The 19,312-nt window shown below is 49.1% G+C and overlaps 1 protein-coding gene across 1 annotated transcript in view; it reads right to left on the bottom strand.

The window, feature by feature from the left end:
• Nucleotides 1-335: 335 nt before the first annotated feature.
• gpc5a (glypican 5a) overlaps nt 336-19,312 on the bottom strand; it is a 1,129,174-nt gene continuing 1,110,197 nt past the window's right edge. Inside the window, exon 8 of the mRNA XM_070891692.1 lies at nt 336-1,659. Within this exon, the coding sequence (XP_070747793.1) occupies nt 1,490-1,659 (170 nt within the window). The 3' untranslated portion in view covers nt 336-1,489. The remainder of the gene's footprint in view (nt 1,660-19,312) is intronic.

A 19,312-nucleotide genomic window follows, 5' to 3' on the forward strand; every position in this document is an offset into this window, starting at 1 on the left:
CGAGCCCTCGATGCCCCGCGCCAACACCCCACCGCCCTGCGCCGACCCCTCGACGCCTCGTGACGACTGCCCACCGCCCCGTGACGACCCCTCACCGACCCCTCACAGCCCTGCGCCGACCCCTCACCGTGACGACCCCTCGCCGTGATGACCCCTCGCCGTGACGACCCCTCACCGTGACGACCCTCACCGACCCCTCACCGTGACGACCCCTCACCGCCCTGCGCCGACGCCTCACCGTGACGACCCCTCACCAACCCCTCACCGCCCCGTGACGACCCCTCACCGAGACGACCCCTCACCGTGACGACCCCTCATCGAGACGACCCCTCACCGACCCGTGACGACCTTTTTTCACTCCATGTTAGTTGCCAGGCCGCTGGACCGGTTGATCGTGTCCCTGGTAGCCCAGTGGCGGCCACCAAAGTGGCTGCAGAATGCGCAGTGGCCCTCCCCTTTAACTGAAGGGGAGGGGCATTGTAGTACATCAGCACAATATGGATGCTGCACGTAGCACTGGCCTGCTCAGCACACCCCTGGACTCAGCGCCACGCTGCTGCCCCGGGAGCGCCCTTCCAACAAAGTGGAGCATTGGAGACAGCGCTCCACTTCGTTTCAGGGGTACACGGCCCAATTTCGTGTCGGGGGCGGGACCGCTGGGCCAGGAGCAGGAAATCCCGGCCCTGGAAGGTTACCGCCCCCAATCAGGTCGAGGTGCAATTGCAGCCCCCATGGTTTCTTGCAACTCTGGCCTTTGCTTCGCAAACTTCTGCTCTCTATTTGATACTCGCATTGGATTAGCTTCCCAAGCGACACAGTCTGCCCCATATCCAGTTGGATGTGAGTGGCTGGAGTATCTGGGTGGGTGGGAGGGGAGGGGCTCTGCCTTACACAGAACAATAAAGCTAATCTGGGGCCAAGGACTTCGAGCAGCAGAGGCACAAATCAGCTGCTGCTAATGCACAATTCAAATGCTGGAGGTGCAAAAAAAAAAAAGACAACGGAGAAGAGCACCAAGTGAGCAAAAGAAACGAGAAGAAAAGACTGGGGATGTGGGCATGAGCAAAGAGAGATAAAGGTATGGAAAGACCCTGAGGACTGAAAACTAGATTAACCATACATCCAGAGTCAATATGTGGTACTTCGAGCCAAATTGTTCCTGGTCAATCCGGATGACGAGAGTGAAGATGAAAAATGAAAAACTTGCACATTATGTCTTAGTGTGTCTCATGTTTTCTATGCACCACAACAAGAATGATGGAAAAAAGTTCTGTAAAACTGAATATTGTAAAGCACTGTGATAAAAATAATTCGAACTAACATATCTTCATTTGCAGCACGCTCTGAATAAACTAAAATAATCAAAACAAAAAGCATTTTTAAAGCATAAGTACATCATTGCCATTAAAGTGTTAAATATTCCTTGCGTCACTGCTGTTTATCCAGTATTCAACTAAAAGGTGTAAGGCAAAAATGGAAAGATGTGAATTTACCAAAAAAGAAGCAAAACCACTAAATTTATCAGAGTAACCATTACATTTCCACTTGAGACCACGGCTCCACCACCAGGTTTACTTGAATAGCTGCCATCTTCTGCCCGAGTGGTTGTATCAACATCATCCAGAGCGAAATCATGTCTATTTTTCTTGTCAGGCAGTCCTACCGAAGCAAATAAGAAAGAGAAGATGATGAATTGCTTCATCAGTTCAGGTAAAATGATACTGTGTGTAACGGTCTAAATGTACAGAGCTCAGGGCCCACCACACCGTTTCCCTCACTCAGACTATCCAGGCCGGTTTCTAAACTCCAGGCAACGTGACGCAAAAGAAAAGATGTCAACCGTTGAACTGGAAGCAAGTCATGGTCAAATACAGTAAGTTACAGGAGATGTTTTCCCCGATGGGGGAGACTAGAACTGGAGGGCACAATCTGAGAATAAGGGGTCGCCCATTTAAAACAGAGATGAGGAGGAATTTCTTCTCTCAGAGGTTTGTAAATCTGTGGAATTCGCTGCTTCAGAGAGCTGTGGGAGCTGGGACATTGAATACATTTAAGACAGAAATAGACAGTTTCTTAACCGATAAGGGAATAAGGGGGCGGGCAAGGAAATGGAGCTGAGCCCATGATCGGATCAGCCATTATGGTATTAAATGGTGGAGCAGGCTCGAGGGGCCGTATGGCCTACTCCTGCTCCTATTTCTTATGTTCTTATCTAATGAAAAGATAAACCAGTCCTGGCAATAGCATCAGCTGAAAAGATTAGTCACCAGCATAAAACTTCATCCCCTGCCAAAAGAATCAGTTATGTATAATTATCCATCATAATGAATAACTCCAAATTCAATACTCTGATTAAATTACACCAATATTGACATACCAATTAAATCAGGGCAACTGAAGAAAAGGTTTCACATTAGTCAATACAAATATAATTAAATGAGTCAGCTGCACTGATAACAACAGAGTAAGGCAATGAACAAGTCTAACCACTTTCATTCAGCTTCTCTTTCCTTCAACGGAGTTTGAGGGGCCAAACTTCAGCTTCCCGATAAGGCCCGTTACCCCGGAAAGTGTTGGCCACCCGGCAGTGTCGAATATTCTCCCCGGTGGTTTTTCCGGCAGTACCCACGTCCCACGCTGCGGCCGAACCCTCCTGAGTGCGTCATCAAACCGCGCACCGCCCATCTCCCACCCCGCAAGCAAAACTCACCAGGAAAAATCTTGTGGTCACCGCTCGCTGCCCCCGACAAGTTTTTCTGTCGGTACAATGTGTTTGCAGCGTGTGGAAAATGGCGGTGCGGCCGCCATTAAAGGGGAGGGCGCATTGTCGCGGTAGCCATCTTACTTTTTTTTGTCAGCCGACTGCCAGGTCGGTCCCGACAATTATGCCCCCGGGTTTGGCCAACAGGCAGCCCCACACCCGGTCTTGGGTGCCCAGTGGACCTAACTTAAAAGAATCGCAGAGCTCGCAGTGGCCCTCCCCTTTAAGTGAAGGGGAGAGACGTGGTGACACCTGCCCCCACCCCTCTATGACCGAGCTTCTGCTCCCTGCCCCACTTCTGCTCCCATTATGACCAATTTCCGCTCCACTCGAAAAAAAAAAGACAGAGAGCTGAATTTCACGCAAGAGGCCATCGCGGCAGTGAAAACACAGGAAATACGGTCGGTGCAACCCGTTTCCGGCGGGTTGAATTTCTACCCCGAGATCGTTGCAGAGAAATTTGACATTAAAGCTGCAATGCTGGAGTAAGGTCTGGATCAGAGGCCTTGTGTTAACTTTCCATTCCAAGTATAGGTACTGCAATTCATGTGTCTTGTAGACACACCCGTGTCCACAAAATATCCTCTATCAACAGGTACAGCAGAGATAGGGGATACAGACAGGCTATGTGAGTGGGTAAGAACATGGCAAATGGAATATAAAGTGGAGAAATGTGAAGTTATCCACCTCGGTCAGAAAAATAGAAAAGCAGAGTATTTTTTAAACAGTGAGAGATTGTGAAATGTTGGTATTCAGAGGGACCTGGGTGTCCTTGTACACCAATCACTGAAAGTTAACATGCAGGTACAGCAAGTGATTAAAGCAAATGGTCTGTTAGCCTTTATTACAAGAGGATTTAAGTATAAGAGTAAAGATGTCTGACTGCAATTATATAAGGACCTGGTGAGACCACACCGGGAGTATTGTGTACAGTTTTGATCTCCTTACCCAAGGAAGGATATAACTACCACAGAGGGAGTGCAACGAAGGTTCACCAGACTGATTCCTGGGATGGGGGGATTGTCCTATGAGAAGAGATTGAGTAGACTAGGCCTGTATTCTCTCGAGTTTAGAAGAATGAGAGGTGATCTCATTGAAATATACAACATTCTTACAGGGCTTGACAGGGTAGATGCAGGGGGATGTTTCCCCCGGGCTGGTGAGTCTAGAACCAGGGGTCACAGTCTCAGAATAAGGGGTCGGCCATTTAGGACTGAGATGAGGAGAAACTTCTTCACTCAGAGGGTGGTGAATCTTTGGAATTCTCTGCCCCAGAGCGCTGTGGAGGTTCAGATTTATTCAGAGTATATTCAAGACAGAGATCGATAGATTTTTGAACATTAAGGGAATCAAGGGATATGGGGACAGTGCAGGAAAGTTGAGGTCGAAGATCAGCCATGATTTTATCGAATGGCGGAGCAGGCTCGAGGGGCCGAATGGCCGACTCCTGCTCCTAATTCTTATGTTCTTATGATCTTACATGCCATCAGAATCATTATAGCCCTGTACATTTCTGTGAATGTTGGTCAAACAAAATGTACAATCCTAATAACTTGTAAACCTGAGTAAAATTCCGAAAAAGAAATGAAAAACAAACCCTTGTAAATATAACCTTATGCAAAGTGCTGGTTGTCAGAGGTTAGTGTTTGCGTGGTTCAGGCAAGCTTACCTCCAGTATCAAACATTGCGGCAGCTGAACATATGTCATTTTGCTTTGGATGGTCAAAGCCTCAAACTATCAATTTCTGATAATCCGATCTTTGGACTCAGAGCACTGATACAGTCAGGAGAATCCAACATCTGAAGCAGAATTTAGACAATCGGAAGTGATATATCATGGGTATTTTAATCTACAGTTGCAATAAAATCTGGCAGATTTGCCCTCAATCATGTACATGCCAGCTGATAAAACACCTTAATGGCCAACCCTCAGGTACTTTGCAATATGTCAACATCATTTCAATTTTACTGACAAATACAGATATTCTGATATTCTCTTTATTCTATCATACATTACTGCAGTGAGCAGGATACTGGGGGAGAAATTGGTTTCCGCACGTTTTTGGGCAAAGAGTGCTTGGCAAGTGTGAGGCGTGCACCACAAGCCGGTGGCCTGAGGCTCGACTGGAATTGTGACGCGAGCCTCATCGTTCAAAATCAATCTGGTGTATATGTTGCAATAACATTCTCGGCGAGTTGCAGATGTGAATCAAGTCCAGAAGCAGCTCGCCGGACTCCTGAGCACAATTTGTGCTCGTTACCTCACCGACACCAGCGGACCATAAAATGGAGGGCAGTGGGCATCCCCGAGCACGACGCTCCCCACGCCCCCCCGAACCCGTTCCCCCTGAGCCAACACCCCCTCCCCCCCGAGCCTGCTTCCCCCCGAAAGCCACCCCCCCCCCGAGCCCCCGGAGCACGCTCTCCCCATGCCCCGTCCCGCAGCAAGCATGCTCACCACGAGCCTACACCCCCCCTGAGCCCCCAGAGCCCGCTCCCCCCCCCACCGATCCTGCACATCTCCCCCACTGGAGCACACCCCCCCCCCCAAGCCCCTCCCCCCATGAGCCCGCTCCCCGAGCCCCCTCCTCCTCCCACCGAGCCCGCTCCCCCCCACCCCTGCTACCCCCCCCGAGCCCTCTCCCCCCCCCTCCGAGCCCCCGCCCCACCTCCCGAGTCTGCTCCCCTCGCTCCCCTGCCTCTGAGCCCCTTCCCTTTCCCCCCCGAGCCCCCTCCCCTTTCCCCTCTCCTCCCCCCCCGAGCCCCCTTCCCCCCGAGCAACATTCCCCCAAGATCGCTCCCCCACCCCAGAGCCCGCTACCCGCCCCCGAGCCCCCTCCCCCCGAGCCCGCTCCACTCAGTGTTGACAGATTTCCAAGAAAGTTGCTTAAACAGGCTTTAGTCCCCTCGTTAACATATACAAAATTCTGAGGGGGATCGACAGGGTAGATGCAGGGAGGACGTTTCCCCCGAGCTGGAGAGTCTAGAACCAGGGGTCACAGTCTCAGGATAAGGGGAAGGCCATTTGGGACAGAGATGAGGAGGAATTTCTTCACTCAGAGGGTGGTGAATCTTTGGAATTCTCTGCCCCACAGGGCTGTGGATGTTGAGTTTCTGAATATATTCAAGGTTGAGATCGACATATTTTTGGTGTCTAGGGAAATCGAGGGAAAGTGGAGTTGAGGTCGATGATCAGCCATGACCTCATTGAATGTCGGAGCAGGCTCGAGGGGCCGAATGGCCGACTCCTGCTCCGTTCTTATATTCTAATGCCTGCTTTAACCAGCTACGTGGGATGCTTGAGTATCGCTAATATAGCATTGGATGTACCTGGTTATGAACCATACTTGGGAAGCTTTATTCAATAACATTAAACTGAGGCTCTATTTGCATGTTCCTAGGTGTCATAGCTGTTGTGTTTTTGCGCGAGAGATTTGCTGGATTCCAGCGATACCAATCGTCCCTGGAAGCACATTTCGTGGCCCACACAACCCAGAGTGCTGCTCTTTTCTGCTCACTATCTCAATAAACAATCGCACGTCCCAGAAATCATAACAGACAACCCTTGCTCTGCATCACAGCGCCTGAAATGCATCTCTTTATGGAAGATGGACTGAAATAACATCTTATCGACGGAGGCTTCAAACCATCAAATGGTTTATTTATATAAAATACATGAATAAACAATGAACAGTTTTCACAGTGCAAACAATCAATTTTCTGTTGGGCATAATAAGAAATCTGAAACTTAGCAACGCTATAAACACAGGGATACTTTTGTTGGCTTAATCTCACAAAGGTTTGGCTGGTTCAGAATTTTAGGACACAGTGAGATCACAGATCACCGAGTGTCTCAGTGATTGAGAGCAGGACCTGCCTTAAGTCGGTGAGATGGTTGTAAGGGGTGTGGCTCGAACCACTAAGCTCTCAACCCCAAAGTTAACAAGCTCGGGGCCGAAATTGCCCCCCCCCGCCTTTAAAGTGGCTCACCTACCATTTTATTTATTTTTTTCCCGCCCCAATCGACCGATATTCAGGTCTTTAACATTTCTTCCCCAGTCGGGGCAGTGTATTGGGGCGGCTGTGGGTCGGAAGTGCGCTGGGAGCGGAGCGGACGTCACTCAGAGTCATCAGCGCCACGCTGACACGTCACAACATCCCTCCCCGCCCTTCAGTTAAAGGGGCGGGCCGCTGCGAGCTCTGCAGCCGCGTTAGTGGCACCCACTGGCCGCCAGGGAGGGTTTCGGCCGGGCCAGCGACCCGGTACCCAAGAGGGGGTGTGGGGCTGCCTGTTGGTGGCCCGGCCGAACCCGTAGCCGCCATTGTTGGGCCAACCTCGGAGTTGCCCGACAATTCAAATAAAATGGCTGCCATGGCAATGCACCCTCCCCTTTAAGGGCAGACGCGCCGCCCAGCCATAAGAAGCCTCCCGCCGGGGAAAGCTGTCGGGGGCACCGAGCGGCTGTTGATCCTCTCCCGCGGGGCAATTTCCCACGCGGGTTGGAACGGGGTCGGCACTGGTCGGTGGGGGTGGGGTCGCTGCGTGCCCGTCGGGATGGTGACGAGCGCTGCTGGGAAAAACACGGAGGGCAACTTATGAAATGTCGGTGACTCCGCGCCGACTCAGGGTGAGTTATCATCGACCCATTATCGACCCGTGGTCACGGCTCTTACAGAAAGGGGGGATTTCGGACCCCCTACTCTTTGATGCAACAGCAGGAGGCTCTGACACAGCTGGCCAAGCAAAGCCCCCCCACTCTGCCGATGGCAGAGAATGAATCCTGGACTCTTGGCTGTCTCCAGGAGTGACCTTCTCACAAGGGTATGGAACGTCTGACATTGCACTTAAAACAATCCTCCGGTTGAATTGGTCCATAATTGTAACAGTCCAGGGTGATCTGCTGGACTAGTGTCGATCGCCTGGATGGGTCGGAGAGGAATTTTCCCAGATTTTTTCCCCCAATTGGCCTGGGTTTTTTCTGTTTTTTACCTCTCCCAGGAGATCACATGACTCCGGTTGGGGTGGAGTGCAGAATGTTTCAGTATAAGGGGTGTCGCAGTTGTGTGGGGTGGACTGGTTGGGCTGGGTGCTCTTTACCTTTCCGTCATTGTTCATTGTTCATAGGTTTATATGTAACCTTTAGGCCTGCTGACCGAGGGCCGTGCGGCTCTTTGTCGGCCGGCGTGGACACGATGGGCCGAAATGGCCTCCTTCTGCGCTGTAAATTTCTATGTTTCTACAACATTTCAAGTCACTGTTCTTGAATAGATTTCCATGCTGCAGGCTTATTGTTGACACAAACACTAAATCTAGCATTACAGAAATATTATGAGTTAAAAAATTCAGCTCTGGTAATCCAGGCAAAACCCAATTCATTACACTGTGTTCAGGAGGACATGAAAGGTCCCATTTACTATTCAAAACAGAGCAGGGCATTTTCCTGGTATCCTCGCTAAAATTCCTCGCTCACTAACATCACCAAAAGCAGACTAACTGGCCATTCATTTCACGTGTGGGATCGCCTCGATGGGTTGGAGAGGAATTTCACAGATTTTATTTTGCCAAATTGGCCTCGGTTTTAAATCCGTTTTTTTTTTGCCTCTCCCAGGAGATCGCATGGTTTGGGGTGGGGTGGGAACGTGGGGTGTACATGTTGTGATACACAAGGGATCGCAATTGTGGGGGACAGGCTCGATGTACCAGGTGGTCTTTACCTGTCCGTCATTGTCCGTATGTTGCTGTGCACAAAATGGCTGCCCCCTTTGTCCATTTATCAACAATCACTGCAGTGTTTTTGAGATATTTCTGAGAGACACAATAAAGTCCTATACGATACAATTCTTTCTATTCTTTTCATTTTATGATAAATACATGTCTACCTGAAAGAATGAAACATATTTAATGCAGGGGGGTGGTGGGGGAGAGGGGAGGATTTTAACCCCATCATGACGGCTGGGAGAGGGTCAGAGAGGATGAGGATAGAAATGTTAAAATGGATAACGTGGCCCCAACCCGCCATGAACACGGCTGCCGCCATTTTTACTGCGGCAGATTGTGTGGCACGTCTCATTATAATATTTAAATCCGCCTCCCACAGTGCAGTCGGGAGCCTAATTTAAATTTAACACTGGCTGGCTGGGTTACCCAGAGGTGGGGAAACCCGGCAGCTAATGGTAAATGCTTTTTATTACAATGTTTGAGAGCCAGGAGGAGCGCGAGTGTTCCCCGCCCAGCCCCGCCATTCTGCTGCCCACAACACCTCCTTCAAACCAGCAACCCCCAGCCTTCCTCCCCGTGATCTCCCCCTCCCATTGTCCCTCCCAATTGCTGGTCCGACCCCCTCCTCCCGCCCCACGATCTCGCTCTGCATTGTTACAAAAGCAAAATACTGCGGATGCTGGAATCTAGAATAACACCAGAAAATGCTGGAAATCTCAGCGGGTCAGGCTGCATCTGTGGAGAGAAAGCTTTTTATTTCACTGCTTGTCTCTCCACAGATGCTGCCTGACCTGCTGAAATTTCCAGCATTTTCTGTTTTTATTCTCGCTACATTCCCCCTCACGATTGCCGGTCTGACCCTTCTCCTGCCAGCCCCACGATCTCTCCCTCCAATCCCCCTCAAGATTGGCGCCTGCCTCCTCCGTTGCCCGGGACTATCTCCGACACTCCACGGCTGCGACCATCTGATGCTGGCTTTGCCCCCTGGCAGCCTGTCAATCTGGCCGGCTGTTGGGCAGGAAACAGAGTGAAAAAAAAAATGATAATAAAGTCCTGTCATTAAATTGGGCAGGACCTCCACGTTCCTGGGATTACTTGTCTTTCCTGCTGCTAACGTACTCCCCCACTTCCTCCCCATAAATATCGGGACCACGTGACAGACTTGTCATTTACTGTGCCTTGATTCTAGTTGATACGAACAGAGCGGCCGCAAAGAACAGCGACGATAGAAATTTCTTGCGAGGGATTGACAGCATGTGACCTTGCTTCAAGCAAACATGTCGGTGGAAAAAGCACTGGTTTCCCATTTAACATTCAGTATGGCTCAATGTGTTTTTAATAGGTACACCAGCAATCTAAATTCAGTCTTTCCAAATGACAAAGATCATGCAGACAAATCAATGATAATGAAAATGACAGACAACATTTGTGTTACTAATTGTATTACCTGGCAATGCAAGTTTTAGTCTGCTATGGACAAACCAATATTACTGGCAAAGAAGCAGAGGGAATTCATGTATGAGACAGTCCCGATGGGACTGAAATAGTCAGGCGAACAAAATTAACAAAAAGTGAGGGTGCTTGTTTTTTTGGGCTGAATGCAACATATAAAAGTGACATGGAATCATGGCCAGTGGCAAGTGTCTGAACATTTCCATTGACAGGGTAGATGCAGAGAGGATGTTTCCCCTCGTGGGGGAATCTAGAACTCGGGGGCAGAATCTCAGAATAAGGGGCCGTCCATTTAAAACAGGAATGAGGAGGAATTTCTTCTGTTAGAGGGTCATGAATCTTTAGAATTCTCTGCCCAGAGATCCAAGGACGCTGGGTCGTTGAATATATTTAAGGTGGAGATAGACAGATTTTTGAGCCAAGGGTGTCAAGGGTGATGGGGAGCGGGCAGGGAAGTGGAGTTGAAGCCAGGATTGAATCAGCCATGATCTGACTGAATGTCAGAGCAGGCTCGAGGGGCCTAATGGTCTATCACATTACAACAGTGACTACACTCCAAAAGTACATTGGCTGTAAAGCGCTTTGAGATGTCCGTGGTCGTGAAAGGCGCTATATAAATTCAAGTCTTTCTTTCTATTAATCTTGTTTTTTCTCAAGGAAACATTCCTAAATTATATCAGGTCAGGCCTGGGTCTTCAATGCTCTAAGAAAACAATTAATAAATGTTTTTAATGCATAGCTTATCCCGATTGAGGAATCTGTCAATACATTGTGCAGTCTTTGGTATTTAACAATGACTAATGCTACGCCCTACATATCACTGTACCAACAAAGTTTGTCGCCAACAAACTGTGGGCTGAATTTTTAATCTCTGTGTTCTGCCATGTCTGCAGAACACAAGTCACACAAGACAGATTTTCAGATGGATTTCATGCAAATGGTGCAAAGGTACTGCTGCAACACTGGGGAATTATCTCAGTGATACAGAGCCTGAGGGTGGTAGTAATCGTGTGAGGTGAGCGCAAAGCACTGAATTGAAGGGTTCTGTGGGTCACTGTACCAAAAAAAAGAATTTGAAACATTTTTGGGGATGATCTTCCTGTAGATTCCATTAAAAATGTTGGCTAATGCGTGAAGGAAAGCCTACCCAGACTACCAAAGAGCTCTGATGCATCAAACCCACTGGACCACCAGGGAACACACATATTACACCACCACAAATGGAACCAATTTTTCTTGTCAGCCACCCGACGGTTCCAAGTGAATCCTTTCTCTCTCTCTTGAGGTCGCCCCAGCAGCTGCCTGGCAAACAGAGATGTCAGGATCAAAAAGATGAACTTGCTTTAAAATTAAAGTAACGACTTGAACGGATGCAATTGTGTAAAGGAGCTTTATTGCTTCATTTTTTGGGGGGAGGGGGTGGAATTAACTTGATTGTTGGTGCAATAATGTACTCATTCTTTGTGAGGGGGGGTCATTGTTCATTTTTTTTTCTGGGCAATCAAGTCGAGTTAATTCACTGCTTTGAAAGCTCTGAGATTTTTTTTATCAACTGTGATGTGTCTCCTGTGAGCAGCTGTCACCGGGGCAACCAGATTGTGATATTATGTCGAGCCTACACCCCCTCAAGCACTGGCACAGTTACCGTTCACAGAGACCGCAATGACAATACCTGTGAACTGCCGGTTACGTCTGCAAGATCCTACAAATCCCCTGGGAGGACAGACACACCAACGCTAGTGTCCTCGACCAGGCCAACATCCCCAGCATCGAAGCACTGACCACACTCGACCAGCTCCGCTGGGCAGGGCCATATTGTCCGCATGCCAGACACGAGACTCCCAAAGCAAGCACTCTACTCGGAACTCCTTCACGGCAAACGAGCCAAAGGTGGGCAGAGGAAACGTTACAAGGACGCCTGCAAAGCCTCCCTGATAAAGTGCAACATCCCCACCGACACCTGGGAGTCCCTGGACAAAGACCGCCCTAAGTGGAGGAAGAGCATCCGGGAGGGCGCTGAGCACCTCGAGTCTCGTCGCCGAGAGCATGCAGAAACCAAGCGCAGGCAGCGGAAGGAGCGTGCGGCAAACCAGACTCCCCACCCACCCTTTCCCTCAACCACTGTTTGCCCCACCTGTGACAGAGACTGTAATTCCCGTATTGGACTGTTCAGTCACCTGAGAACTCACTTTTAGAGTGGAAGCAAGTCTTCCTCGATTTCGAGGGACTGCCTATGATGATGAAGATGATGATGATGTCTGCAGCCAATGTCAACCGGGCTGTGCTAAATGTGTGGAAGATCACAGCGCAAAACTCAGAACATACCTTCATCTAGAATAAAAGCTCCAGCAACAGACTTCAGCAAAAATTCCGCTAAGTTATGCAGAACTGAGAGAGAAAGAAAACATGGGGGCATAGATTTAAAGTAAATGGTGGGGCGGTATAGAGGGGATTTGAGGGGAAATTTCTTCACCCAGAGGGTTGTGGGAGTCTGGAACTCACGGCCTGAAAGGGTGGTAGAGGCAGAAACCCTCACCACATTTAGAAAGTACTTGGATATGCACTTACAGTGCTGTAACCTACAGGGCTACGGACCAAGAGCTGGAAAGTGGGATTAGGCTGGATAGTTCTTTCACGGTCGGTACGGACACAATGGGCGGAAATGGCCGCCATTCCGTGCTGTAAATTCCTACGATGATTCTTTGATTCTATAACCCGTAACTCAAGCAAGAAGACTGTCAATAGCAGTTAAAATTACTGCAGTTACAGTTAAATTATATTAGTATTAAATTAAAATGTGTTATTGTAAAGTTAAATTGTTTAAAATTACTGTAGAGTTTTAATTGTTGAAGTGCTTTAATATTCATTAAAGTGTTAAACAACAGGTCATTCATGTTTAAGTTTGAGTATTTAAGTTTCAGTGGCCAGTTTGAATTTGCTCGTCCCACATCCTTGTTTATCGAAGAAACATGCATGGTGCCATCTGGATTAACAAGTTAAGACTGTAAGGTATGTTCATTCCTTGTGGGCTTTCTAGATTTAAAGGATTATGGAACTGACATCCAAGTGTAGAAGGCCCTGCTTCTGTTCAACATCATGTGGATCAGTGGACAGGACAGTGAGCACGGTATAATGGGTGGGATTCGAGGTGGTTTAAAATTGTTGCCCTGACAAACCAGCAAGAGCAAAACTAAGCTTGCAATTATTCATTTGAAAATATAGAATTTTATTTTCCAGATTCTCAGTGGTAGAACAATATTAATGATTCCACTATCAATGCTGAACTTACTCATCCAGCTCTTTTAAATGCTGGATTAACTTTCAGTTGATGCATATATCCAAATAGATCTGGGCAGCAGCAGCATCTGTTACTACTGAGATGAAACCACTTCCACACTATTTAAGTCAAATAGAAGAAATAAGGAAAAAGCAAAAATGCCTGTCAAAATCATTACAATATAAAAAGATAAAATGTACCAAAAAAAATGGTGTTCAAATGTACGCTGGTTTGAAATGAGATCATCCATTAAAGCCTTACTGTAGCCGCACACTGGGAAGGTGCTGGAGGTGGCATAGGGTGTGGGGAGGACTGGCCTTGTTTCTGGCCCCTCTTGAAAAACATTTGAGCTAACTGCAAACATTAAACATTGGTTTTCTGCGATGAGAGGCAGAGTTTTACAGACCAGGAGGGTCTTAAGTTCAACCCCTCTTTTCTGAATTAACTGACTTCATGCTGGGCAGCAACTACAGACCTCAGCCCCTTCCGAGGAATTCAGAAATTGGCCTGGATTCCCGCTCCTGATTCCTACCCAGTGACCCCTGTTGCATATGTTCATGTGTCGATGTCAGATAAAAATGGTACAGGGCCAAGTCCCCTGTTGTCAAGTGGTCTGCCAACACTGAGGGCTCGAAATCTGGTCCCGCCGTGTTTGAGGCGGTGACACGGGCCGAGCGCTGAATTTACCGCCGGGCGGTAGGTGCTGTCTCAAACTGCAAAGTTCAGTTTTACCGCCCAAAGGTGAGAGAGCAGCGCTAAAGGTGTCATTGCACACTCACCCTCGAGCGCTAACGATGTGGGAGCTCAGGAGGCCAACCGAATTCCCCCACGGGAGGCTGCCCGCACGCCAGATGGAAAAAAATGAAAATAAAAAGTTCCCCACACTTCCCTCACCCACACCCACACTTCCCCCCTGGTCCCATTAATATATAAACGCTAAAAAAATAAACATAGCCACTGACCTTGCTCCCTGGACGCTCCCGCCTCGGATCCCCGATGTCCCAGCACCTTTCCCTGGTTGTACGGACGCCTGCCGGTAAGGTCACCGCACTCACCGAATATCGCCGCTGCGGCGGCAGCAAGGGGGCGGTGCACGCTCGATGACATCTCCACATGGGTGGCGACGCCCCCACCGCCCGACTAAATTTACCGCGAGCCCAGGAACCGCCGATGGTAAGGACTTAGCTGCCTGTTGGCCGCGCCTCTCTGGCGGTAACGGTCAGCGTAAGAACCCGAATTTTGACCCCTTACTGTCACACTAAAATGTTAATTCCTTGGACCATGGACGAGAGGGTGCCTGACTCCGCTGGAAATGTACTCCGCCACAAACTCAACATGTTGAGAAGGGGAAGGGAGGAGGAGAGATGAAAGGCATTGTGAAGGTCTGCACCCAGATAAGATGAGGCCTACACATTCCAATCATCCATGAAACCAAGTGAGATAATTGCATCTGGTTTTAACATTACAGAGAAGCTGAATGCAAATGGACAAGTGTCCGTCATTGAGGCCTGTTAACTATTGAGGCCTAGCAACCGGGGGCTGGTGGTGATTGGACAAAATGGGACTCTCCCATAACTTTTACTTACACCCCAACTCGCAAAAACTATATCATAAAAACACAGACGGCATATTTTAGCAGGTTTATGTCTCATATAACAGACACATTTTTGTGTTTCTGTCGATAGTCTGCCACTACTTAGACTGCCAGGAAATCTTACACCAATTAAAAGTATTAAGAAAACAAGTTCTCTGATTGTTCACTGCCTACTGTGAAAATCATCGTGGCGCATCCAGAAATCGACGGGAGCCCAAGGAAGCTCCGTCCAGAGGGGGCGTCCCACAGGAAGAAGTCAAGTGCCAGGTGAGAGCGCAGTGGATTGCTGCTGCTGCCTTGATGCTGATTCCATGGTATAAAGGTTGTATGTATTGCTGGAGGCTATCTTCATACTTGTGTAAACACTTGTAACACTGTGTGCAATGTTAAGTCATTAAAGGTAACTTTGATTGATTAATTAATATACAGAGTAGTGTGACTTCCTTTGGCTGGCTCGTGTTCAGGCCCATGAATCTCTGGATATCTGTATCCCTACGCTATTTCTTATTAATCCTTTTCAGATGTTTCTGACATTTTGATTAAGGGAATACCAAGTTCTAAATAACTCATCTCTTGTTACCTGCCAACAGATAACACGGTGCTATTGTTATATGTGCACTGTCATTTAATTGACTTTACAGGGGGGTGAAATTAGACCTCATTTCATCTATTTTCCAGGCGGAAAGAGATCCAATTTAGGGGGCCAACCTTTCACGCTCATACAGCATCAGAAACAGGCCGATGTGGTATTGGTTTGTGCACTGTAGAAGGAGCCACGTATCACGACGGACAGGGTCGGGACCCAAGAACCTCGATCTCACGTACCTCCCTGCTGACCACTATCTCTGGCAGACCAGCCTGTGATGCACCCACCATGGAGAGGGCACTCGTGCCTTAGGCTCCAGTATGGTCAAGCAATGAATAGATTAGCCTAAGGAATTCGTTGTTTATTTAACATCAAGTTTCTCCAAATAAAAAGAATCTAATTTCAGGTGGCTGAGTTGAGCAAAAGGCAAACATATAACGGAGCAGTTTACGAGCACAACAGCAACATAAGCAAAAATAGATAAGCTCACCGACAATCAATCTATTGTCCGCCAAGCAGACAGCAAAAGATAATCTGCCGCTGGTCATCAGCAGTTAAGGGTCCTAAACCCCTATTGTTCATCGGCACCCAAGGTTTAGCGGCTATTATCCATCTTTTGGATGAGACGTTAAACCGAGGCCCCGTCTGCTCTCTCAGGTGGACATAAAAATCCCACGGCACTATTTCGAAGAAGAGCAGGGGAGTTATCCCCGGTGTCCTGGCCGATATATATCCCTCAATCAACATAACAAAAACAGATTATCTGGTCATTCATCATCATAGGCAGTCCCTCGGATCGAGGAAGACTTGCTTCGACTCTTAAAATGAGTCTTTAGGTGGCTGAACAGTCCAATACGAGAACCACAGTCCCTGTCACAGGTGGGACAGACAGTGGTTGAAGGAAAGGGAGGGTGGGACTGGTTTGCCGCACGCTCCTTCCGCTGCCTGCGTTGGATTTCTGCATGCTCTCGGCGACGAGACTCGAGGTGCTCAGTGCCCTCCTGGATGCACTTCCTCCACTTAGGGCGGTCTTTGGCTAGAGACTCCCAGGTGTCGGTGGGGATGTTGCACTTTATCAGGGAGGCTTTGAGGGTGTCCCTGTAGCATTTCCTCTGCCTGCCTTTGGCTCGTTTGCCATGAAGGAGTTCCGAGTAGAGCGCTTGCTCTGGTCATTATCACATTGCTGTCTGTGGGAGCTTGCTGTGCGCAAATTGTCTGCCGCATTTCTCACATTACATCAGTAACTACACTCCAAAATATTTCATTGGCTGCAAAGCACTTTGGACGTCCAGTGGTCGTGAAAGGCGCTATTTAAATTCAAGTCTTTGTTTTCTAAGGCAGGGGTTCTCAACTCTTTTGCTCTGAGGTCCCCACTTCCCCCCCCCGCCCCGCCCCCCACATCCTCCTCCTGTGTTATAAAAATTCCACGCATCCCTGTAACACAACACATTCTTTTTTAAAGAGTGGCTTGTGATACGTTGTAAAAAAACAGCAACAAGTTCACGCACAGCAAGATCCCACAATAGCAAATCAGATGGATCACCGTATACAATGGGCACCCGAGCTGCAGGCTCACTTCCTGGGGCTTAAATGGTGTATTTTATATCTAAAACCATCCGCCCGCGCCTGGTGTAAGTGATGTCCCTGGCACTCGGACACAAGATCGCGAGTTCCCGGCGGAGGCAGCAGCAGGCAGTTTGATCGGCCGCCCGTGCCCCGCACGGCTCCGCGAACGGCTGCCGCGGACAAGCAGCGGTCAGCCGCATAAAGAACGGAAGGTGAAAGCCAGCCAAACATCCGCTGGCACTCTTCGGTTAATTCTTGGCCCATTCATCATCATCATCATCATCATAGGAAGTCCCTCAGAATTGAGGAAGACTTGCTTCCACTCATGAAATGAGTCCTTAGGTGGCTGAACAGTCCAATACGAGGACCTATCACAGATGGGACAGTCGATGAGGGAAGGGGAGGGTGGGACTGGTTTGCCGCACGCTCTTTCTGCTGCCTGCTCATGGTTTCTGCATGCTCTCGGCGATGAGAGTCGAGGTGCTCAGCGCCCTCCCGAATGCACTTCCTCCACTTAAGGCAATCTTTGGCCAGGGTCTCCCAGATGTCAGTGGGGGTGTTGCACTTTATCGGGGAGGCTTTGAGGGTGTCCTAGTCGCGTTTCCGCTGCCCACCTTTGGCTCGTTTGCCGGGAAGGAGTTTCGAGTACAGCGCTTGCTTTGGGAATCTCATGTCTGCCATGCGGACAATGTGGCTCACCCAACGGAGCTGATCGAGTGTGGTCAGTGCTTCAATGCTGGGGATGTTGGCTTGGTCGAAGATGCTAACATTGGTGTGTCTGTCCTCCCAGGGGATTTGTAGAATCATTGGTGGTATTTCTCCATTACCCCACAAAGCGGATATCAAACGCCACCGATCCGCTTCGGCATTCACCTGATTTCAGCGAGAGAGCTTGCGTTGTGCGGCTGACCAGGAAAAGAAGCCACTGCCAATGGTCACTGACGGATCTGGGGGAGGAGAGGGGTGGGCGCTCCCCTCCCCCACATCAGCGGTGCTGGCAGCTCATCGGCCGAGACTATTGGTGCACTGAACTAAACTCTCCTTTTGCTCTGCAGGTGGGTAAAAGAAAAATATAACATATTGCGAGGTCTCATTCTCAGTAATAAATGGGGAACCACTGACATCGGTAGTAAATACTCTCGCTGTGTGTTCTTTTGGTTGACTCTGCTTGCAAAATGTGATTATTAAAAAGATTGTGGCTGAGAAATTGGATAAGGCCTGAAAACGGGCGCTGTCATGGCCCAGCACTATTAAGCTGCACCAGGTCAAATTGGTCTTGGTAGCACGCAAAATTCGTGCTTAGTCTTATGAACATGATTGTAGTGCTGATCTCAACGCTTAAACCACTGCTCTTTGGCTTACCACTCAACAGCTGGGCCAATATCGAGTGCAGTCTAATTCCTAGTCATCTATGGCCTAGGCTTTGTCCAGTGCTTAAAGGGGAGGTGCTTTGATGCAACAGCAGCTCATTGTTATCCCACCTGGAATTCCATTTGGAAGGAGAATTGAGACCGAAGAGCTGGCCAAGCCTCAGCACGGGGAGAGAGTAAGATGTGTCTTAGATATGGCTCTGGAGGCACTGATGTTGGCTGTGGAGAGGAGGCGGTCTGTCCTCTTCGCACAAACCGCAGGAAGTCATCGGCCCACACATCCAGAAGGCTGTGGCGGGAGATATCTCATTATGTGATGACCAACGAGGTCCCCAGGTCCTCCATGCAACGCTCCAAGAAGTTCAATGACCTCACACGACAGGTCAAGGTGAGTGAAGGCTTCAGCAAATGTCACATCCCACCATCTGCACCCCCAGCCTCTCACACACTGCTCAACGCACCACACCCCCAGCGCTCACCCACCAACAATCTCTGCCTATCACCACTCGCACCTCGCAATCATGGCTTCACTTCACTCTCACAACCTTACCACTGCTGCAACACTCACATCTGCACCTCACACCTTGTCAGCTATTCAACTATGGCAGGCACTTCACCCAAACACACTGCACCACACTCACTGACACACTTCAAAGGGTGGCTCGGGGGCCAGCTCCCTGTGGGCGATTTCGCGTGCGAATTCTACCGAGGACCTTGATGAGGCGGCTTTCAGAAGAAGGGTGATGGGCATGCACAAAACTGCTAGGTGCAATGGCTAGCCTGCCAGAGAGCCACCTGGCAAAGTCAAAGAGCGCGGAGGAGTCCGTCTCCAAAATTGGCCGGAGCTTTGCACAGCGCGGGGATCAAGATTTCTAGGCTGTCATTCACAGCCCTCATGGCCCCCTCCTCCTCCCTCTGTGCACATCTCCTCTTTTTCCCTGCTCTCGCTCAAATACTCGAGTGCAAGGGGGACTGACAATGGAGCCC

The sequence above is a fragment of the Pristiophorus japonicus genome, chromosome 10 (assembly GCF_044704955.1).
Source record: "Pristiophorus japonicus isolate sPriJap1 chromosome 10, sPriJap1.hap1, whole genome shotgun sequence".
In the NCBI taxonomy this organism is placed as follows: domain Eukaryota; kingdom Metazoa; phylum Chordata; class Chondrichthyes; family Pristiophoridae; genus Pristiophorus; species Pristiophorus japonicus.